This window comes from Micropterus salmoides, unplaced genomic scaffold (assembly GCF_014851395.1).
Source record: "Micropterus salmoides isolate LMB-PRFRI ecotype aquatic unplaced genomic scaffold, ASM1485139v1 Ms_hic_scaffold_8, whole genome shotgun sequence".
NCBI classification, from domain to species: domain Eukaryota; kingdom Metazoa; phylum Chordata; class Actinopteri; order Centrarchiformes; family Centrarchidae; genus Micropterus; species Micropterus salmoides.
Genome location: NW_024044570.1, coordinates 34422798 through 34445164, shown reverse-complemented (window position 1 = coordinate 34445164; position 22367 = coordinate 34422798). Strand labels below are relative to the sequence as shown.

General features: G+C 41.6%; 3 protein-coding genes across 6 annotated transcripts; 1 reads left to right on the top strand and 2 right to left on the bottom strand.

Annotated features, from left to right (window-relative positions):
* Positions 1 to 189: 189 nt before the first annotated feature.
* Positions 190 to 9252, bottom strand: coq9 (coenzyme Q9 homolog (S. cerevisiae)). The gene is made up of 9 exons (XM_038705874.1): positions 9106 to 9252; positions 6717 to 6918; positions 3423 to 3558; positions 2930 to 3072; positions 2609 to 2693; positions 2381 to 2485; positions 1273 to 1428; positions 802 to 855; positions 190 to 515 (listed from the first exon to the last, which is right to left on the bottom strand). The coding sequence occupies exons 1-9, from the start codon at positions 9161 to 9163 to the stop codon at positions 480 to 482; spliced, it is 975 nt and encodes a 324-aa protein (XP_038561802.1). The 5' UTR covers positions 9164 to 9252; the 3' UTR covers positions 190 to 479.
* ciapin1 (cytokine induced apoptosis inhibitor 1) lies at positions 7354 to 13241 on the top strand. 4 transcript variants are annotated; one of them, XM_038705870.1, is made up of 9 exons: positions 7354 to 7379; positions 10222 to 10384; positions 10611 to 10754; positions 10949 to 11028; positions 11262 to 11430; positions 11691 to 11758; positions 12012 to 12133; positions 12294 to 12375; positions 12501 to 13241. In XM_038705870.1, exons 2-9 carry the CDS (start codon positions 10228 to 10230, stop codon positions 12609 to 12611), a joined length of 933 nt encoding a protein of 310 aa, XP_038561798.1. In that variant the 5' UTR covers positions 7354 to 7379; positions 10222 to 10227; the 3' UTR covers positions 12612 to 13241. The 4 variants fall into 4 exon arrangements, with proteins under 4 accessions (XP_038561798.1, XP_038561797.1, XP_038561799.1 ...); XM_038705869.1 differs by having other exon boundaries at positions 7358 to 7379; positions 11688 to 11758; XM_038705871.1 differs by lacking the exon at positions 7354 to 7379 and adding an exon at positions 9466 to 9619 and having other exon boundaries at positions 11688 to 11758.
* Positions 13021 to 22308, bottom strand: prmt7 (protein arginine methyltransferase 7). Its single transcript, XM_038705868.1, has 17 exons — positions 22059 to 22308; positions 21582 to 21618; positions 21092 to 21241; positions 20811 to 20919; positions 20472 to 20584; positions 20112 to 20341; positions 19829 to 20009; positions 19619 to 19746; positions 18479 to 18617; positions 18320 to 18403; positions 18166 to 18213; positions 17944 to 18033; positions 17148 to 17309; positions 16928 to 17002; positions 16571 to 16731; positions 15040 to 15136; positions 13021 to 13964 (listed from the first exon to the last, which is right to left on the bottom strand). The coding sequence occupies exons 1-17, from the start codon at positions 22151 to 22153 to the stop codon at positions 13806 to 13808; spliced, it is 2058 nt and encodes a 685-aa protein (XP_038561796.1). The 5' UTR covers positions 22154 to 22308; the 3' UTR covers positions 13021 to 13805.
* Positions 22309 to 22367: the final 59 nt, after the last annotated feature.

Sequence of the window (22367 nt, the reverse complement as noted above, 5' to 3'; positions counted from 1 at the left end):
CCGGGTCATAGTTATGTGCAAATTCTTTTTCAAAATAAAAGCGCTCACTGTTTTTGTAGACAGATGTTTGCACATTTCATTGATTCTCAAGTTTGCAGAAACATGTGACAATGCCAGGAAAAGTGAAACATTTAACAGAACAGTTCAAAAACGCCCTTTTAATCATGATAATGAAAAAACAAACAAATGTTAAATACGCAATAACTACTTTATTGAAGTCTTGATCCATCAACAAAATTACAGATCGTGGCGTCCTTTTATACAAAAGGGAAAAAATGATCTGAGCAGGAAGAGTGAAGACAAAGCCACTGGTCCTGCAGGTGAACAGAAACAGAGACCTATGGCTGGTGACAAATAATAGTTTTCTCTTGCTGAATAAAAGCCATAATACTTTCAGGAATAAGAGCAAAAAGACAACTGGTCTTCAGCTCATGATAAGCCAGACAGTCGGGATCAGTGTGAGTGAGAGATGTTTTACATCATCGTTTCTGGTTCAATCCCGTGAGGTTCTTCAGCTGTAAGACACAAGACAAACATCAGCCACGTTTCTATAAGCATACTTTACATAGGCCTATTTTTTTAAACAATCAAAAATTTGGAAAATGCAGAGCTCCTGCAGCGGTATATCATTCAAACACATTGTAATAAAATCAGTACAAATCTTCATGAACAATTCAGTTATATAATTACGGGACTGTGTGTATAGACATAAAAAAGAGAGGAGGGTATCATTGTTAATATAGGTTTTGAAAAGAAAAGTGCATATAAATTAAATAAAAAAAACATGAGGCAAAAACTTACTGTGAAAGCAGCTCCCATGAGTCCCTGCACCACTGCTTCACCAGTCGACTGTACCTGCAGAACAAAGTGGAACACACAAAGTCAACATGTGAATGAGGAATGAGGTGAAATGTCTATATATCTAATATATATTTCAAGAGAGGTTAACATCTTAGTCTGTGTTTCACTCTGAACTCTTTGCACTGGAACTGTGATTTATGTATCACAGAATCTTCATCCTTCAGTTTGAAGTTTCCCTTTGCATTTGGCCCCATATTCAGGCCAACATGAGTTTAGCTTAGTGTAGTCGGAGGAGAATGAAATTTTCCAAGAACACTGAATCTGAGGTCAATTATGGACTTATACCACTGATGGGTAAAAGTTAGGAAACACATAGAGGTGGGTATTCCTACATAAGTAGCAAGAACTCCACAATGACCCACTTCATCTGTTTCCCCTTTGTTCAACTCTTTTATGCTATATGTGGTGGACCTGTTTGGCTGTGGTGGCCATGTTGACCACATCCTGAATCCGGTTGTCAAGGAAGTTCCAGGTGTCTTGGAAATCTGGAGAGGAATCCTGGACCATCACCAGCTCTGTCGTGTTGTAGATGCCTGTCAGCGCTGCCCGTTTGGTGTACCAGTTCATCTACAAAAGAAAAAAGGGGTGGTGGGGAAAGATTAATTGCTTACATTTTTAAGCAAGGCAATGTCATTTTAAACTCAATGTGCTCTTAGATGAAAGCTCATACAGCAACATGTAACATGTACAGAAGAATACAAGAAAGTGCAATAGCAACAAAAGAGATGAGAAAAAAATATAGACACAGAGAAGAATTCAGTTTTAAAACAAAACCATGCGCACAATTAAGTTACTAATTTGCAGATTCTTCAATAATGAAAATAACCGTGCAGCGCTACATCATTTAGCAGCACAGTGCTGAATGACAAGACAGGGCGGCCGAGGTAATGGAAAAAGCAAAGCTCTACACTGGGCACTCAAAGCAGCTCTAGCAAATCTGTGACCAACTTTATATCACTTTTTCCTTTTTAAAATACAGTAGATAATAATAGGATTTTTATTTTTCCAAATACAAGCAATTAAAATGTGGTAATTATTCATACTAAAGAGGACGTCACACTAACCACTTCTAACGTTATTATCAGGCTGTAAAGACAGCAAGGTCAGAATATGTAAGGGATAATCTATGATGAGGTGACAAGATAATAATGGATGAGTCTGAGGTAAAGAACACTTAGTCCATTATTTCCCAATATTAAGACATTTCAGATTGCATTGTCATGCTTAAACCGTCGCACCTTCCAAAAGTAAAAATGGGAGAACTGAAAATCTTTAAAACTTCTTGTGGCCAATGTGGCGAAAGTACGTGGTTTTATCTCTAGTTAGTTTATATGCATCACTATGTTTGCACGAGTGATTTCTATGGCCATGGTATTAACGTGGACAGTCAGGTGTTGGTGGGGGGAGTAACCTGGGAGGTGGCAGGCCTGATATTCTGGGGGTGGTGATGAAAGGGGGACAGGAAGGTATGAGCAGCAGCTGCAGAAGAAGGGGATCGAGGGTGATAAGACCCACTCACGTCTGTGGATCGGTCTCCGGCGTAGTACCAGATGTCATCCACCAGGGTGGAAAGGTGCTTCAGGCTGTCTGGGATGTTGTGAGGAAGGAGCAGGATGCTCATAGCCTGAGGAAACACACACAAAGTCAAGGATGTAGTTTCTGCTTCAGACCTGACCTCTGTCGTTAATGAGAACAAAAATGAAGGAAGACAGTGTGTGGCTTGTGCTAACCATCATGCACACCATACCTGTGGCCATGATTCAATGTACGGGATGTACATCCTCAGTCTGGTCTCTACAGCATCTCTTAGAAATTCAGCAGTCTTCTTTGGTCTGCAACACAGTCGTCAAAGCCAAAAGCTGAAATCTGTAGTTTTCCATTTGGAGCTCTATACGTTAGAGTTTTTTCAGGTTATAAAAAAAGCTGACTGTAAATGAGTGAAAAAGCAGAATGCTTTTTTGTGGAACATCTCAGGATAGGCTGTTAAAAGTTAAGTGAATTCACATTTTAACAATAGAATTAGACTGCAGGTGTGTGTGTGTGTGTGCACACCATAGACTGTACGTACTCTGCCTGGCCCAGCTGGACCTGGTTGTGTTGTTCAGCCAGGATCTCTGTCAGCTGTGAGTTGCACTGTGCGATGAAGTGTAGGACCAAGTCTCCAGCTCCGTTATTGAACATACCAGTGGAAGCAGAGGACAGGCCCAGTGTCTGGTACCAACACAGCAACAACACAATGAATAATAATCATCACAGACAATCTGAAATCTCATTTCTTGGTTTCCCCCAACTTTATTTTCTTTAGCTAGTTAGGTTTTAGTTGAAGTACTTCTGGGTATTTTTATGTCTTTATTAGAGATTTGGCTGTAAAGAGAGGACAGACATGATACAGTATGTGGGGAGAGAGATGGAGAGCAAATGCAACAAAGTTCTCGATGTAAGAGTTATCTCTCCCTGTTTTATAATAGAAACAGCTTTAGGAGGAGCCTGTTGTGTCAAGGGAAAACCAGTTTTGGGCTCTGACTGTTAGCGGTGTTTGCTGCATGTTAACAGCAGCTCACCTCAGCAGCGGCTGCCATGGCTTCCATCGACCAGCCGTGCAGTGGGACGAACTCCAGAGCAGCAGTCAGGATTCGAGCTTGAAGCTGCTCCTCTGTTTCGTATTCCTCACCCTGCTCTCCGCCCTGGTCCTGGTAACTTTACAGAAACACACACACAAAAAAAGGGATATTCAGAATAAATATAGCACAGAGACAACATGACATGAGTTGGGGGTCAAGAATAGCTCTCTTACATAACTGTTTGAACTTCAGTACTCAGAAATTCTTTAAGGTGAGGTCTGTAAGCACAACTGTCTTAGTGACATCTACAAAACCTGTGCCCTCTCACAAACTGAGCATTTTTACGTCACCCACGACATCCCTTGTTCAGTGAGCTTTAATTGGTCCGACATCTTTGGGCACCCCGTTTCAAAAGTACAAGGATTTCCTTCATCCATTCAGCCATTGCATTACATAACACACACATGAGTTGCAGCATTCGGGACAGGTGCACGCACACTCCAACATGAGTCATGTGCATAAAATGATTTTTGTTGAGTATATTTCTGTGCTGTATTGCGTCTTTGCGCTCATACTAACAGGTCTGGTCAGTGCTGTGTACAGTTTACTGTTCTGCCATTGTGCACAAGTGTCATGTCTGTGATTGCCCGCTGATTGTTTACTTGATATTTTCAGCTAATGAGAGGTAATTGCAGATATATTGGTGTTTATAACAGCTGATAAACAACAATTACAAAGAAACAGAGAGAGGGATCCTTCAATCATGTTATGATGGTTGTTGAATGGTTTGTCCAGCAGAGTGCACTCTGCAACTCCCTGTTGGCAGCAAGTGTGTTTAGAATACCACAAAATACAGCAATCAGCAGTACTTTGTTCAAAGTACTACTTATAACAATAAAGGAAAGACGAAGATGAAGAAATAATCCTGGGCTCTATTTTTTACTTTACCAGGAACTGTCATTGAGATCAAAAATCTCTTTTACAAGAGAGACCTGGCCAAGTTAGCAGCCATACATAAACAACATATTAAAATGCTACATATAATCATGACAGAATTTACAAAAACAAACAAAAAAACACATCTATTCAAACACAATGGCCTCTCAAGAAAAATAACCACGTCTCCTTCAACACTTTGATGCTCATAAATTTATCAATTGATATACACGTTTCTAGTTTAAGATCTTTTTGCAAATTATTCCATGCCCATGGTGGATAGCATGAAAATCCAGTTCTCCCCAGATCTGTCAAAACCCTGGGTACATTAAAAAGCAACCACTTGGAGGAGCGTAGCTGGCAACTAGCAGAATTGAGACAGAAGGGTACAGAGGTAAGCTGGAAGTTTACCTAGCATGGCTTTATACATAAAAATATACCAGTGCTGTTTTCTGTGGGTGGTCAGTGATGTCCAACCCACCAGATCATAAAGAATGCAATGGTGAGTGAGGGACTTTGCATTTGTAATAAAGTGTAGGGATGCATGATACACTGAATCAAGGCTCTGTAAGATGGAGGAGGCTGCGTGCATATATAATGTCACCATAATCAATCACAGACAGAAAAGAAGCTTCCACAAGTTTTTTTTGGCAGTAAAGCTAGATTTCTAAAATAAAAGCCAATCTTCACTTTGAGCTTCCTAACTAGATGAGGAATATGTACATTAGATAAAAGTTTGTCGTCTATTCATATACCCAAGTACTTGTACGTGGGTACCATTTCAATGGATTTACCATTAGACGTAAAAATGCTAAGATCATCAAGCAACTGTAGGCGAGCTTTTGAGAAGACCATGAACTTCGTTTTCGGAGGATTTAAAACCAATTTTAAATTGAGCAGAGCAGTTTGTAATGAAATGCAGTCTGAAGCTCTTGCACAGCCTGTGCTATGGAAGGAGCATGAGTATAAATGACAGTGTAATCAGCATAGAAGTGTATTTTTGCTTGAATGTCCTTACCTAAATCATTTATAAAAATAGAAAACAGAATAGGTCCCAAAATGGACCCCTGGGGGACCCCTTTAGATATCTCAACAAACTCAGATTTGTGGCCTTCTGCATGGACACACTGAGTCCGATCTACAAAATAGTTTCTAAACCATTTAAACAGTATTAGGACAGAAACTAGCATCCCCAAGTTTGTCCAGCAACAATTCATGATCCACAGAATCAAACGCCTTGGAAACACCTTTAGGAGATAAGGATCCAGATTGTCAGGACCTGCAGATTTAGCAAGCAGAAATCCAGATTTCTATCAGTTGCAGTGGTGACAGAACATGGTACAGGTGCATTTACATTTGAGCTGTCAAATGCAGACCCAGCACAGATAAAGTGTTTGTTTAACTGACTGACCATGGCAGCTTTATCCTTTATTTCATCTGAGCCAACCAGAATGTGTTCATGGAGGCTTGAAGCAACATGTGTCCCTGACATAGATTTAATTACTTTTCAGAATTTTGAGGGGTTATTTAGATTCTCTGTAACTGTCTTCAGATTAAACTCTGATTTGGAATTTCTTATCATCAAGGTGCACTTGTTCCTTAGGGTTCTAAATGTAGTCCAATCAGCAGAGGAGTTTGAAAATCTAGCTTGGACCCACAATTTATTTCTTAAATGAATTAGCTCTGAAAGACTGAAAATATTCCCATGTTCCCATGCCAATTCAACATCCGGAATCAGAGTTACTCTTTTAAGATCACTATGATATAAATCATGCAGGAAAGCCCTCTCTTGAAAACCTTTAAAATATCTTTTAATAATGAATTGGGGTTTGCCAGTTGAGGTGTATTTGTGAGATGTATTTGTTATAATTAAATCAAGCAATGTAGATTTACAGTATGTTGTGCTTTAGGATTTGGCCTTGTTGGAGAATTAATGAGTTGCACTAGGTTTAATAAATCACAGTTCTTTAAAACAATGACAATTTGATATGCCTACTTTGATGGCCAAGACCTCAGACTGTTTAGCTTTAGTAATTGACAGAGTTAATGAGCTTGGATTTGACATACATGGCAACCCCACCTCCTTTACCCAACCGATTAGTTCTTTAGACTTTGTAACCCTCAATAAAAATTAAGTCATCAGTTACAGATTTCTTAAGCCAAGTTTCTGATCATCAGTGCTTGTTGAATTCTAATTGTGTACAATACATTTTTTGGCCACACTGCAAACTAATTTCCCTCTCAAATAATTAAACTAGATTTATCAAAACACCACAACTATATGTCTACCACCACATATGTTTTAATCTTCAGTTACACTGCCAACTCCTATATCGTAAGATGTTCGTACTGACTGACCCGGTGTTGGGCCTGGAAGCGTTCTCCGCTGCTGGGTCAGATGTGTCCTGTTCAGCAGAGTGAGCTGTGTAGTGCTCATGGTAGGTGGTGGATGAGGAGGAGGGTTTGTCAGATTTGGATTCTTCCTGAAGCCTCAGTGCACGATGGAAGTCTCGTCTCAGACTGCAACACTGGGGGTTTGATGTAGTTGGTACAGCCACCACTGTAGGGGGACATATATTCATTAGCTTCTATGTAAATTGGATTTAGATTCATTCTGGCCACTTCAGACAACCCAATGCTTTGACTTGAACCTGATATTTTGAAGTATGGGCCGATATTCTTGAAGCTTCTTGAATTACTAGGAGCTTTTGGGTCATTGTACTGCTGAAGACACATAAAAATTTTAAAAATGTGCTCCAGATTTCATGATGCTATTTCAAGTGAATCTAGCCAGTACCAGAGGCAACAGTGAGCCTCCTGCATGGCTGGGTTTACTGCTTTGTTTGTCTGTTTGTAAACAGAAAGTATGTTTTAACAAATAAAAATCTAATCAAGTACATTTCCTTATAGTACATGATATTAGCTTGTTCAGTTGTGACCAAATTCATTTTGGGTGTTTTTTGGTCTCTCTCACAGCAGTGGTGTCACTCCTGGACCACTTTTGCAGAGCTAGGAACTGATGTAAGTTTAAACTCTTGCATCTTGTGTAAATCTGACTGACTGTTGCTTCAGGGTCTTTCTCCACCACTTATTTTCACTTTATTTTCACAATGTAAATTTTAAAGCACCTTTTCTCTTATGTAGAGTGGATATAGTGACATTAAGGTCCTGAAAAGGACTAGTAGCCTTGGCATGTCTTTGCTACAACCTTGTGTGTGTGACTATCTTCCCTTTTTTCCTCTTTGTGTTCAGCGTGATACACAACAGTGACATAAAAACAGCAGAGTGAGATACAATCCTTCTCTATTTAAAATGGTTGAATGATTTTTATATTGCAGACACGTAGTACAAGAGAGAGAACATCCACACAACACTGTCTTTAATTATATACAAATGTTTTTGTTTGTAGACCTAGAAGACAAAACCTTTGCCTTGTTGTGTTTTTTTAATAGACCAGTACGGGGGGAGTGTGAGAGAGAACAGCAAATTTAACACACCTGCTCCCCACTCACACCTGAGACCTTGTAACACCAACGAGTCACATGACACTGTGCAGGGAAAATGGCTAATTGGGCCCCAATTTGGACATTTTCACTTAGGGGTGTACTCACTTTTGTTGCCAGCAGTTTAGACATTAATGGCTGTGTGATGTGTTATTTTGAGGGGACAGCAAATTTACACTGTTATACAAGCTGTACATTAACTACTTTATATTGGAGCAAAGTGTCATTTCTTCAGTGTTGTGACATGAAAAGATATAATCACATATTTACAAAAATGTGAGGGGTGTACTCACTTTTGTGAGATACTGTATATATATATATATATATATATATCTCTCTCTCTATCTATCTATCTATCTATCACTTGGGAAAAATAATGTGTGCAACTTGTTCAGTCAGTTGAGACGTGAATACTTAAAACTTAAATTTGAATAAGGCAGACACCTGCAAGCATCACATGTGAGTTTCTCTGTTAATTGCAGTAAAATCATCCAACTGATATCCAGTTATTTCTTACATCTAAACGGTGCCAATACTGTTGTTTTGTTGTAGTACAAACCAAACTAATATGTAAATACAAAATTGTGCTTTTAAGTTCAAAAATGTTGAGCAGGAGATCATGCATTATAGGAAAAAGGGTAATAGCACCAATATTTGGCCACGACTGCATACACCAGGATATGACTTCACTGTTTATCTAAGTGGATGAATCTGGAGTTTGGTAGACCACTGGGGGTTATAATCCTTCAACACCGAATTTAAAACAGGACTGCTGTATGTGTGTATGCATTACTCTGTCTTTGCACTGTGTCAAAGAGTAGCGTCTTATGATTCAGTGACAGCAACACTTGTTGTATGTTCAAACAAGAAAATCTAAGCTATATATATTCGGACAGTCTGCATAACCAGAGAGAAGACGCCCCCCAGTTGCAGGAACTTGTTTATCATGCAATGCTCGTTTAAATTAAGATCTAACAAATCTAAACACCACGGTAACCAACAATTATCCGCCTAATTATTTTTGCTTTAATAGCCGCAGCCAACATAGTGTTGCCCGACTCTGTCCTTCATGATCGCCGTCTGTAGCAAGTGACTTTGGTTCGCGGGACAGCAGACGGCAACACTGGCTCGCATCCACTTCATGCAACAAATGACCGAAAGACCTGACATTACAGAATCATTTCTCAGGCTGTCCATTATTACCACGAGACAACAACAACAACAAAACAATTAACGTTTCTTACCGCTGCCCAGCCCCCGAAGTGTCCTTCCAGCCCGCAGACCTCTCAGCAGCGCCGCCATGTTCAGCTGCAAGAGAGGCTTATTTTAGACACAGCTGCGTCACTTTAACGCGACTCATTCGTGTGAAATACATCAAGCTAGCAAGAATTAAACCAAATAAAACCGACAAGCCAATAATGCTTCAATCTAAAACACATTAATTAATTTTTATAGGAGAAAAACAGCAATAGTAGTTGTGGTATGCGATGTTTGTGTCTGAATGACCTAATTTATTCCTAAAAGGTAGAGCCTACAAATTTTTCACCTCATACTTTAAATGGCCGAAACGTCAGAACCAGGTTTAATCACGTTCACAATAATTTTATTTTGAAAATTCAAACCGGAAGATTTCCATCTTACTTTGTGTACCTTTACACTGGAACTTCACAAAGATATAAGTAACAGAGCAAACTGGATTGAATTGTTTTTTCAGTAATTGAACAACAAAAACCTTTTACGAACAACCATTCAAAAAACGTGAGTATATTTGTTCGTGGGTAGCCGTGTACCGTAACAACGTGCTTATGAACTTGATAAGCACCGGCGTCTTCTGCGTCATGCTGTTCGCTTTAGCTAACCTACACTTTCCCCCTGTGTCAACAAACAAGCTAACACAAACGAGTAGTTAGCCGGGTCAACCCTTTTACATTAAAAGTTGAAATACATTTCTTGACTATTTAATAACGTTATAAAGTAACGACTTAGGCTATTAACACTAGAAAGAAACTTCCAGACTTTTCCCCTGTTTCCACATGCTAATGCCATTATTACGTTAATTATGGGCTAAGCAACGCTCGGCTACCTAACACGCTAACGTTAATCTCAAGGACAATTTTTTTTAAATGGGACTGATTCCTGGTTTTTATCGTAACGTTTTGAGTCGTTAAAAACGGGCTGTCATAATCACGCGCGTTTTAGGCGTGACGGTGGTCACGTAACAGTTACTGTGTTATCAGTTCTGTTGGTCTGGCTGGGTCATCTCCTGTAACAGACACGTTTCTTCACTTTCAGACGTTCCACAAACAGACAGAGAAGCATTTAAAGTATACCAACTAAAATAAATCTGTCATTTTCTCCAGGAAGTCATGGCAGACCTTGGCATCCAAGCAGGACACAAGGTGCTGCTGGTTTGGGCTCAGCCCTCATCACCAGCAGCCCTGAAACAATATGCAGAGGAACTGGGTGCCATTGTTGGTGCAGATGGAAAAGTGTCAGTGGAGAACATGGAGAGGTTATTGCTGTGTGAGTGACTCTTCACCTGACTTTAAGTTACCATAGGCAAAAATTTAAATCACAAAGTATGGCTGCAACTGAGACGGCTCTTTAGTCAACACTATTGTACAGTAGCTGCGATTTATCCTGTTATCATAAATAAAGTTCTGGCTGAAGTGAATGAATGGGTTCAGCACATAGTGTGACAACAAGAATCTGAAGTCAGGAGTAAAATTGTCTCCTCCCCTCTTCTCAGCCTCCCATTCAGCATCCACCTTTGACTGGGTGCTCTCTGGCCTTCTGGCTGACAGCACCTCCGTCCACGGTTCAGAGGCTCTAGCTGAAATGGCCAGAGTGCTCAAACCTGGCGGGAAACTAGTTGTGGATGAAGCAGTTGCAGGTGAGAGAGAAAAGTGTTTTTTATATAGATGTTAAATATATAATCCCCTTAACTAATGAAATGAATTGCTCATGCATAAATCGTTATGATTTATTTCATTTGTCAGGTGTTTTTATCCACAGGGCTAGGGCAGGATAAGGTTGTTGCTCTGCTTATTTTACACTTTGTGTGACTTGTTTCTTTCTGTGTTCCAGGAGATGAGGCGCAGAGCGTGAGGACTGCTGAGAAGCTGATGTCCGCTCTGAAGTTGTCCGGCTTCATGTCAGTGAAGGAGGTGAGTGAGTGGGTTCACACGCAGTGTGTTCAACCTAAAATTATCATTATTATTGAGTTCACGTTTGTTTTCTGCCATTGCAACGGCACTATTATACACTGTGCATTAGAGGGAAGTGTTGCACTTACCAAACCACAATGCACAAGTGAGAATATGAGAGATGTAATCTTGTGGTCAGCCACATTAAATAAAGTTTAAACTGTTTGACCTGTTGACCCTCCTTCCCCCTCTAGGTCAGTAAAGCAGAATTGAGTCCTGAGGCATTGAGCTCCCTCAGGACGGCCACTGGTTACCAAGGAAACACACTGTCTAGAGTCCGCATATCTGCTTCCAAACCCAACTATGAGGTGGGATCATCCAGCCAGATTAAACTGTCATTCGGAAAAAAGACGCCCAAGCCAGGTAGGTTTATAAGCCCAGTTTTTGTCTGTCACATGTAATGGCTCTAAAATCACTGGTCAGATTTTTTTGTGATGTGTCTCGTAATGGTCTGACAAAGAGGGTTCTACTACAAAAGGTAAAGAAAAACATGATAACCAGTCAAATGGGCATGCATGATGCCTTTTACATCAGTTAGTACAGAGCTGAGATTGTAATTTGTAGTCCAACGTACTTAAATATCAGCTAAACGTTAATATTTGCAAATATCTGTGTTTCAGCAGAGAAACCTGCTCTGGATCCCAACACTGTTAAAATATGGACGCTGTCAGCCATGAATGATGATGATGTGGTGAGTTATGGATTTTCTATCTTTGTGTCCTAATGTAAAGCCTTTTATGTATTATACAGTTTGGCCAGCTCAGCATGTTGGGACACATTTTCCTCTGACCGCAGCGTACCACTTCACATATTGTAGTCGTAAATGTTATGTTAAAAGCCATGCAGATATATTTCTTTAGGAAAATCAGACTGTCACGCACAAGATGATCCTGTGTTTACTGTTACTGACACGTTCTTGTCCCTTCTGTTCCCTTTCTGTCAAGGACCTGGTGGACTCGGATGCTCTGCTGGATGAAGATGACTTGAAGAAGCCCGACCCAGCCTCTCTTAAAGCAACCAGCTGTGGAGAGGGAGCCGGCAAGAAGAAGAAAGCCTGCAAGAACTGGTGAGGTCACCACGCAAATGTGTGTAAACCTCTTAATACCTGTGTTGCAGGTAGCTGTAACTGGGGCTGGGCTTTCAAAAATGTTGCTTGTAGTACATTTATCTGTGCTATCAAAAGCATTTAGACATTAAATGATACAATCTGTTGCATGTTTGTGTAGCACATGTGGTCTTGCTGAGGAGTTGGAGCAGGAGAGTAAAGACACAAAGAAGACTGACCTACCAAAATCTGCCTGTGGAAGTGTGAGTATATTTGATTATTAAATATTCTCACCATGTCCTCTCATATTTCCTCTCCTATCATTCTAACATGTTAACAATGTTAAGAAAAAATGCTTTCACTGATTTGTTGTTTCTGTTTGTGGCAGTGTTACCTTGGTGATGCGTTCCGATGTGCCAGCTGTCCGTACATGGGGATGCCGGCTTTCAAACCAGGGGAGAAGATAGTGCTGGACAACAACACACTGACAGACGCTTGATTTCACACATCCTACAGCTCATCCTTCAAAACATTACATTCCTCTCTTTTCCATCCACCCCGAGACTCGATTCCCGTCTGCGAAAACCACTGAGTTTAAAGCTGCTTTTTCAGCGGACGTCAATGCGGATGTGATGGGGATTTGTGCCCGTTTGCCTGCTCAGTGAGATGTCTTCTGTCTGATGGGTTCAGTGTTTCAAATCACAACACACATCATTTTGTTTCCAACAAAAGCAAGTCATGTTCATAGTTTCTTAATTTGAAAGTTTGGCAATGCAACTGTGACAACGAGCAAGAGTGAGATTTAAAACGCACTCCTTGTCACAGCAGTCTCACTCCTGCTGTTCATTATGCAAACTGTGGCGTTACAATTAGTGCTTAAAAGCTCTGAAATACATTTGCTCTTGTTGTTCCTTTTTAAAGGTTTTATTTACACCTGACCACTGACATAGTTACAGGATAAAGTCAAAAGTTCACCAGTATAACTGAAGCATACAGAGGTCCATACAAACACAATCTAAACTGTCCAAGCTGATCAATGTATATGAAGGCATTTGAAACAGTTTGGCAATAAGATGTGTTGCTGCCTTTTTGTTTTTAATTTAATACAATAAACTAAAACCAGACTTTATAGGAGTCCCATTTATTTCACTGTGGCTAAAAGTCATCTGATGGTACATTCTCATATCAGTGCATTACTCCAACTGTTGGATAACGGCACCTTAAAGGACAGCGAGCCTTTACTGAACACAACAGTCTGCGACATTAGAATTTATCATTCAATTTGAAGTGCTCATCAGTGACATGGTCCTGCTGTCTGTTCTTCAAAAATATTTAAACTTCATTCAGTAACACTGGACAACCAATATAAAACTGTTAACTCATTCAAAATGTTGATCCCCTCTGGTACACAATAAATATAAGTTCTTCTGATGTTTTGCTCTTAAATGAAGCCCTCAATCTAAATTATAATTGTCAGGATTATCATCAGTAACCCTCTGAGATGTAGCAGACAGTTTTAAAACACTGAATTCTGATTCAGTTTCAGGGATGATATATATGACCTATACAGTTTCAGTCAGAACAATAAAACAACAAAAAAAGTATTTGCTGAGTCACAGATGTTAAATATGCAAACAGTGACCTGAGGTAAAAAGCACAAAGAGTCTGTTTTTCAGTCAGCGATTGCTCCACATCACTGAGACTCGACGCTGAAGTCCATCTTAATGTCTCCTAAACTGGGTTCAAAGGTGAAGCTGTAAGACACTGCGGCTCTGCCATCATCTGAGCTGACCTGAGGTGACCTGAAGAAATACACTCCTTGTTTCCTGTGGCGACTCCACTCACACTCGCCCTGTAAGGACGACATGTCAGATCGGTCAGAAAATCCAACGCCAACAACTCTACTGTGCATGTCACTAAACCAAATGCTACCAACTGATGATGACGACTGCTCCTCATTTGTCAACACTGAGTGACTTGACAGTTCCAGGCACAGACAGGTGTACTATTTTGAAGCCACCATGTCATTCTTGAGCATTTTTACTAAAACACATGCATTTAGCTCAATCTCTAAAACCCAAACGACTTGGTAGCAATTTCAAAATGTCCCGTGATTTAAGTAGCTCATCCCATGTCACAAGAATCTATCATCAGCACTCAAGTACATTCCTCTTGGTGAGGTCAGACTGTCTACCACCCATCTGCCTCTATCTATTATCTATCTTACCATTTACAAGGACTACCTATAGACTATAGTCAAAGGTACTGAGCTGCCAACCTTTTGAATGGAGCAGCTCAGTGATCACATAATGAACTACACTGGAAACAAATGAGAACTGCAAAGCAGAGCTTAGCTGGGAAATAGTTTCACTATACCATCACAGATGTTCAGAAAGTATTCAGACCCCTTCACTTCTTTTCACATTTCAGTCATGCTGCAGCTTAATGCTAAAGCCTTTCCAAACCCCGTCCAATCAACTGAATTTACCACAGGTGAACTCAGCTACAAGAGCAAAGGGTCTGAATACTTTCAGATAATAATTTCAGTTTTTTTCCCTTTTCTTTTTAATACATTTCTAAAATCTTGTGTTTAATTTGTCATCATGGGGTATTGAGTGTAAACTGATGAGAGAAATGTTTTATCTAAATCACTAGGCTTAGTAACAAAATGGGGAAAAAGTGAAAGGGCACTGTATATTAGCTCTGAAAATACATTTAGGGCTGAAGCAATCAGTCCATCTACTAATTGACTATCAATTAGTTTGATAATTAATAAATAGTTTGAGTCAAAACTATTACTGTAATTGTAAAAAAGACCATGACCTTGATTAGACAGAGTGAGCGCAGCAGGTAACAAAAAACTGCAAACAAGAAAAGCAAAGACGATCAACGTGTTGAGGAGAGGCTACGGGTGAAGGCCGTGATACCTGCTCGCTGATCGGTCCAATCAGACCTGCGCTGACAGTGATGTCATCGGTCAGGTGATATTCCATCCACAGCGCGACACCATGGCAACGACCGATCCTGAGAGAGACATTTAAACAGGCTGAACACCTCTGCAAGGGGGATGTGTTGTTTACAATAGGTGAAGAAAGAGTTCAGTAAACACTGTGTCTATCTGTGGGAGCTCTGCTCATGTAGGGCCACCAAACACTGCTGCTGTTCTGTCTAGTAAGGGCAGCTGTTCAGATTCCTTAAGCAAACTCTAAATTGAATCAAATTACAACTTCACAGCGTTTTTTCTTCATAGGGGAAACAATTCTTCCCTCCATGTACCGAAACTACGGAAGCCTCTAGCGGCCATCCATTCAAATATCTTTTGTTACTCAATTTTCCTGTGATAACAGGATCATTTTCTCGTGATCTCGAGATAACAAAACACAGGACTCATAATCTCAGGGTTGCGTGTTTAATCCTCACTGAACTTTTTAAAAATCTTTTTCATAATCCTCTTTAACAAAGTTCTTATGAAGAGACTGTTTCACATGCTCACAATAAAGCACGTGCTGGACTGTGTGCATCCCGGAGATTGGGCCACATCCATCAACCTATGGACTTTTCATTTCCCCATCATCTCATTCAGGGGAATCCATTTAACGTTACATATTGCCTAACAGCTATTTCAGAGGTTTGGAAAATGTGTAACGTTAACGAAAATGTGTAATTGGATTCCCCTGAATGTCTTCATAACAACTTGAAGAGGATAATACAAAACACACAAAAGAAGAAAAACAGGTGGTGAGAGCAGGGGTTGAACACACAATCCTTGGATTATAAACCCTGTGCTCTACCAGCTGAGCTAACCAATGACACTGCTAATTTGTCTGAAATTATCCCAAAGAAACGTACTTGCAGACCCCCACGTTCAGCTATGGTTCGTTATCTCGACATCACGAGATAATTATCCCATTACTATTACTACTGAGTAAAAAAAGGCTTCTGTACGAAACAAAGCAACAATCTGCTTCTGTTTATGTGTTTTTAGAAAAAAAGAACATGTCTGCAAAGTGTATCTGAGCTTAAACAGGTTCAACCCACTGCCACAAACTATAAAAGCGACTACTGAATGATGAGGTCAATATGGACACAAAGGACAGTGATGTGGCTACAAGCTAATGGGACCAGGCTACATTATTTATTTAAATAATTCTGGTTTAGGTTCTTGGCAGGCCTGATTAAGAAGATAATATTGATTTTGGTCATTCCCCCAAACTGAGTGACCTTCTGACTCACCGACTGCAGTTGTAAGTGACATATGATAGCGGTCTATCTATTAATAATCATTTTGGGCTCAACACAAAATAAATAATTTAGCCCAAAATGTTTAGCCAAAACGAATAATTTGTCACAGTAAACTGACAATCTTTTTTTGAAATGTGAAGGTAGTATTTACCTTAGAATAAAACAGTTTTCATAATTTGGTATATGGTTCTTGATCTCATACTGAAAACTCAGTACCTTATGAAAGGCAGTGAGCCCCGACTGCTGATTGGCTGCTGAGGGACACACTGTGTGAAGTCAAAGGTCATGGCGGCTGTGGACTGGGTCAGAGCACGGCACGGGTACTCCCAGAGAGGGTGGGGCTCCGCCTCACGGGACTCGCGGTAATCCAGAGATCGCTGAAGGCACAAATGTTGCGTCGAGTGATTTTTATAATAATTCATTTTCAAAAAATACATGACTTCAGAAACACAGGAGGAAGTCAACACAGACCTGAACTCAAATACACAAGCAGAAAACATAGCTGTCATGCGTTTTCTGATGAACACATTTCTTCTCCACAAAGAAACAAAAATGGATGCATAAAAACTTTACCTGGATCATTTCATCCATGGGTGTGACATCAAAGCCCTCGCATGTTCCAGACGGTGCTCTTATCCTCCACAAATCCTAACAAACATGGAAAAGAAAATGAATTCAACAGGGACTTACCTTCACCTTGCTGATGAAGAAGACAGCAAGATATATCTCATACCTATGCAAAACAGAAATGACATCTCTAATTGAAATACCTCTTTTAAATGTGCGGTCTCACCTGGAACTCTACAGCCACCATGTGAAGTGTGGCAGAGCAGGGCAGGATGGTGGCGCTGGGCCGGAGAAGGCCTGCCAGGGCGGTCCGACAGTACCAGAAGAACAGGGAATGCCAGGGTAAGAGGCTGGTGCTGAAGTACGGTTCACTCATCAGGACTGAGATCTGTAGGAGAGAAGCTTTACACTCACTCCGCCGAGATCCACACGTCTGATTACCCAACTGCACAAAATACACGTGGGTGGGATTTTTGGCTTCGGATGTTTTCAGCTCAATCACTTTATCAGGTTGATGTGGTGGGCGTGCGAGCAAACATGCTTCCTATTTGCACCTCCAGCAGACAAGGAGCGACATTAGTTTTCATATGCAGCTATGCGTCTGGCCACCTGATGAGTCTAAGTTCAATATTCACTTTCCTTTTAGCTGCTTTTGGTGAAATCTGCTAAATGCTCACCTGTGTTCACCAGCTACTCGCTAACTTTGTCTATCTGTGGTTTGGTGCTGGGCTGGAAGTATGCAGTGGGTTTATGTTGATAAGAGTTGTGAGGCTGAACCAAAACAGTAAAGCCGCATGAATAATGTGGTACGAGATGAGAAAACACTGCATAGAGCTGAGGGAACTCCAGATGTGGTGCTAATTCTCAGAGGGTGTGACAACTTCTCTACTTTCACTTTTATTTTATGGACTTTTAACATCAACAGTCTCATTTTAACAACATCTCTCTGGAATTTCTAACTTTATCACCCTTAATAGTAACAGGCAGCGATGCACGGCACTAAAGGCGTGTTCCAAAGGTACCTGTTCCCCTCCTAGATCATTTCTGGTCAGCTGCTCAGGCCTGGTCTCCAGCAGCTCAACACCGCCTTTCATCGAGTTGGCTTCCAACACCTGCAGAGAAAAATATGGAGCATCAGCGCTTCTCAAATGGCCTCTGGAGTTTTGTGTTTTTGTGTTGATATACCTAAAAGAATGAATATCAAGGATCACTAGTCAAAGATGAGGCAGTAATAACTCATTTACCTGCTCAATAACCTGTTTAGACATTCTGGAGCTTTCCAAACCTACGACCTAAGCGGAGGTCAAGAGAAAAAAAAGACAAGTCAATAACAGAGTCTGAGTATGGTATTTGGTTGGTAAAGGTACAGTATGCGACCACGTGGTCAAAGCACAGTACCTTCTTGGCTCCAAGCATGTGAGCAAACACAGGAAGCAGACTTCCATCACTGACGCTAAGACACACGCTGTCCTCCCTCAGAACCTGGAGTTAACACAGCAGGTGATCAGAGAACAACCATTTCTATTAATTCACTCCCAACGGTTGGCCGTCACTTACGCTGCGCAGTGCCCTGACGTAGCTCTCTGTACGCCGTCTGTCGTTGAGTTCACCGAAACGTGGCCGAGTCCAAACCAGGTGAGCCTGGCAGGTACAACACGGCCGAGAGGGAAGAGCCTCAGTCTGAGTGTCCTGTTGGCTGAGGACATCCACATACAGACCATTCAGACAGTATAACGCTGTAATTAGCCAATAAACACCAGACCTACCAAAAACCTAACTATTTGTGGTATTATGATTGTTTAAGCTCCAAAAATTTGTACTCCAATTACCCTATAACCCTATGTTAAGTGTTAACCCGTGTTAAGTGATCCTGAAAAATACTGGCTAGTTTCCCATGAATAAATATTGTCCCCAGAGGAAAATGTGAGTGACCCCCTGACCTTTCTGCTAGTCCAACCACCATCAGGCCAAAACATCCAGCTGGCACACAGGAGCTCTCATAATGCGGAGATCTCAGCAAAGAGATAAACCCTTTTGATCTGAATAGTCCTGGGAACCACTACAGCCTCTACAAGCCACTAGCAGGGCGTAATGCCAGGATCAGACAACACACTATATTTCAGTTTTTCAGATGGTCACGTGTCAGATTAGGCGATCCCAGAGTCGTACATTCTTGCCATGACTCGGCAGAGAGTCATGGAAGACCAGACAGCAGCAGCTCATTTCCCTTTGTTTCCAATTGTGTGCGTGTTTCCATCAGGAGGTGAGGCCGCGTCCCAAATGCTACGTCAGTTGTCTTCCATTGTGACACACTAAGAATTATAAAAAAACAGTCACACCCAACGCTCATTTTCATTCCCGATGGCCTACCTCTGTCGGGTCGTGCCATTTTCCTGCTGAAATCACAAAGTCTGATCCCGGCATTACACAACAGTAAAAGTCTCTGTTCTAAACAAGCTGTTTTTCTCTGATAAGCTCTACTGAATGAGTCCTTTTTTGAAGCTATAGACATTAAAATAAGCAGTCAGTGACAGACAGCCTACGTCCCATTTACAAGACATCATTTTATATACAAGTCATTATTTTCTTGCTCAAAGAAATAAATTGAAAACGATAGCCACAATTCCAAAACTGTCCTTGATCACTTGCTACTGAGTAAATCAGAGAGTACACGGTACGCTGTCTATGAGCGGTTACCTGTGAGACCGCAGGCTGTACCACAGACTGTAGTCATCATGGCAGACAGTCAGACTCAGCTCCTCTCCTTCTGTCACCCTGCTCTCCACAGGCAGGAAGTACACACTCTGCATCCAGTGGTCCCGCCACTGAAACACACCACAACGGTCTGATCAGGGGCTGATGGGAGCTTTGACTCAGAACATCATGACGTCGTGTCCTGTAACTCACCGGAGCCATCTCTGGCTGTGGGTATGTCCAGCTGGGAGCCATGGTGCAAACAATGCTTCCCGCGGGATCCATGTCAAGGTCCCACCAGGACAGGACGACCTGGGCCCGACCGCCAGACTGAGCCACAAACTGGGAGGAGTGGGACTGGAATGCGCTGCTTACTGGCTTACTGAAATCCACACTGGGAGGGAAGGACAGAGCACAGAGGGATGGAGAGCAAGATGTGAAAAACTGCTGTTGAGAGGAAAAATAATCCAAAAGAACCTGGTCCTTGCTTTCATACCTGAACATGGTACAGAGAGGACCCAGTGGGGTGAAGCTGTCAGGAGACACCTGGCTCAGCTGGATGTCACACACTGAGTGAGCTCCAGCGCAGCGACCCACAGCGGACGGGGGGACCAAACGGGCCCCCTCCACCTGCACCGGCTGCAGCTGAGCCCAGTTCCACAGCAGCTCTGACTCCACCAGTTGGGCGTAGACAGTGGCCCGGTGAGGGACCGCCTCACAACCCTCCTGCAGGGTGGAGGGACACCAGGAGATAGAAGTTATCTGACTTTTCCAGTATAAAACAAATTCTTAAAGTTCATGACCGGTGTAAAAACCTGCAAACACATTAACATGATAAACACACACACACACACACCTGGACCAGATTTTGGTGAGCATGTTCATAGCTGGGCAGGGCTCCTTCACCTATCAGTTCTGTATCAAACAGTTCTGTGATCAGAACATTGGCCTTCATTTGCATATCTCCATCTGTATAAAATACAAACAGAAGGTACAAACACATTTCTCACCAACGCACAAACTAACAAACACCCTGCTCCTGTCTGCAGACCGCTCTCAGGACAGTTCACAGAGAATCCCATTTTTAATTGGAGAAAGTAACAGATGCAGACAGCTTCCACCAGTCAGCTGACAGGAGCAACAGGATACTGATATTCATATAGTGCAGCTGTGTGTGTGTGTGTTTGTCTCTGACCTGGCCCCACAGTAACATCAGTGGAGTGTTTGTTAATAATCTTGATCTTGTCAGAGAAGCCGTTCTTCTCCACAATGCATTGCGCTGCCTCAGCCATGGGCTTAAAAACCTGCCGACAAAAAGGAAACAGACACGTCACCTGAAGCTGCATCATCTCTGGGATTTAAGCCTGACCGAGAACCGAAGTCCTGTAGTGAAAGAGACATTAAAGTCCAAAAAACACAGTGAATATATGGAGGGAAATGGTCCTCAGTGAGAACATATAGGAACAGCTTCTCTACCTCTATAGCGTAGCAGAAGTCAGCTCCGGCAGTGACAGCCATCATAGACAGTAGGCCTGTCCCTGTTCCGATGTCCAAGACGATAACCTTCTCACCACGAGCTTTAACTCTGGCTACAGCTGCCCGGATGCCCTGGTAATACTTCTCATTCTGGAGGCAGAAAGTACATCAGCTACGTCAATGCTGAAGAAGAGCAAGAATGCAGAGATTTAACTAAGTCATTTTGGTTTTGGTGGAGTGCAGTGAACTGTCCTAAAAAAATACATATATGAATGGAGTATATAAACTGTATATTAACAGTTCGTGCACTCGCCAGATTAAAAATGTGTTTATTATGTATTCAATATTATCAAAGGTTTGGTTTTGATCTAGAAATATTCAAGTTTAATGTAGGAAACTACATCATCTTTAAGTAGTAAAGACAACAGTCACATATAAATCACATCAGACTCTTTCAGCAGGGGCTGATGTCATGTTCTCCAACACTTACCCTGTCGTGGTCATGTAGCATATCTGCATAGCAGGACCTGCAAGATAAACATGCTAAACTGATCAGGAGGACAGATAGAGATGGAGCAGCGTTGCTACTGACGTTACTGATGCTTCTACTGTAAATAATACTACACTAACACGCATATGAAAGCGTATACTTTGCAAGAGCTTGAATTATCTTGCTAGGGCACCACCCTCTTTACACACGCTGTCAAAATAAAGTTGGCTTGCTTGTCGGTCTTAATAATTATATTAATTAACAATAATAATTTATGATTTGTTTTTCTAGCTGTCTAAACTTGTTCCCCTCCGCACAGCACACATGACAACACAAGGGAAAGCACTTTCTTTTCTCTTTTTTTTTATTGTGTGGTCAAATTGCTTTGTTTCACCATTAAAACTTTTCGCCGACGACAAGACAACATTGAAACGGGTGCAGCTTCTCCCCGCGCCGTGACGCTAAACTCGGAGCTACCTGGCTATCTCCTGGTGGTAGTCGTACTCCTCGCTCTCCTCCACCCAGTCTAAAGCTCCGGTGGCCGGGTTGGCTCTTCCACAGAAGGTCTTCATCTCTGCCGATAGTGTTACAACGCTCCGCAAAGATGTACGACTAAATAAACGCTGCTTTCCCCAGTATGTTCAACACAACTCTAAAAGTAAACTGGATTACAGAAGCAGCATTGCCCCGACGGAAGCGGCCATCTTTCCCTGCGACGTCACAAACTCTTTGGGTCACGTGACTTGCATCGCTAATCTTTCAGATGTTTTGTCTTGAAGAGCTTTT

Bases quoted from the DNA above. Each gene is read 5' to 3' on its own strand.
- coq9 (XM_038705874.1), bottom strand. From the start codon at position 9,163: ATGGCGGCGCTGCTGAGAGGTCTGCGGGCTGGAAGGACACTTCGGGGG. The intron at 3,559-6,716 runs GTCAGTCAGTAC...GTTTCTGTAAAG, and splicing joins GCTTCCAGGCCCAACACCGG to TTACCAGGACCAGGGCGGAG. The intron at 2,694-2,929 runs GTACGTACAGTC...ACTGTGTTGCAG, and splicing joins GTCCAGCTGGGCCAGGCAGA to ACCAAAGAAGACTGCTGAAT.
- ciapin1 (XM_038705869.1), top strand. From the start codon at position 10,228: ATGGCAGACCTTGGCATCCAAGCAGGACACAAGGTGCTGCTGGTTTGG. The intron at 11,759-12,011 runs GTGAGTTATGGA...CTTTCTGTCAAG, and splicing joins CCATGAATGATGATGATGTG to GACCTGGTGGACTCGGATGC. The intron at 12,376-12,500 runs GTGAGTATATTT...TGTTTGTGGCAG, and splicing joins CAAAATCTGCCTGTGGAAGT to TGTTACCTTGGTGATGCGTT.
- prmt7 (XM_038705868.1), bottom strand. From the start codon at position 22,153: ATGAAGACCTTCTGTGGAAGAGCCAACCCGGCCACCGGAGCTTTAGAC. The intron at 20,342-20,471 runs GTGTGTGTGTGT...TCCACCCTGCAG, and splicing joins CTCACCAAAATCTGGTCCAG to GAGGGTTGTGAGGCGGTCCC. The intron at 17,310-17,943 runs GTACCTTTGGAA...TCTCTCCTACAG, and splicing joins ATGATCTAGGAGGGGAACAG to ATCTCAGTCCTGATGAGTGA.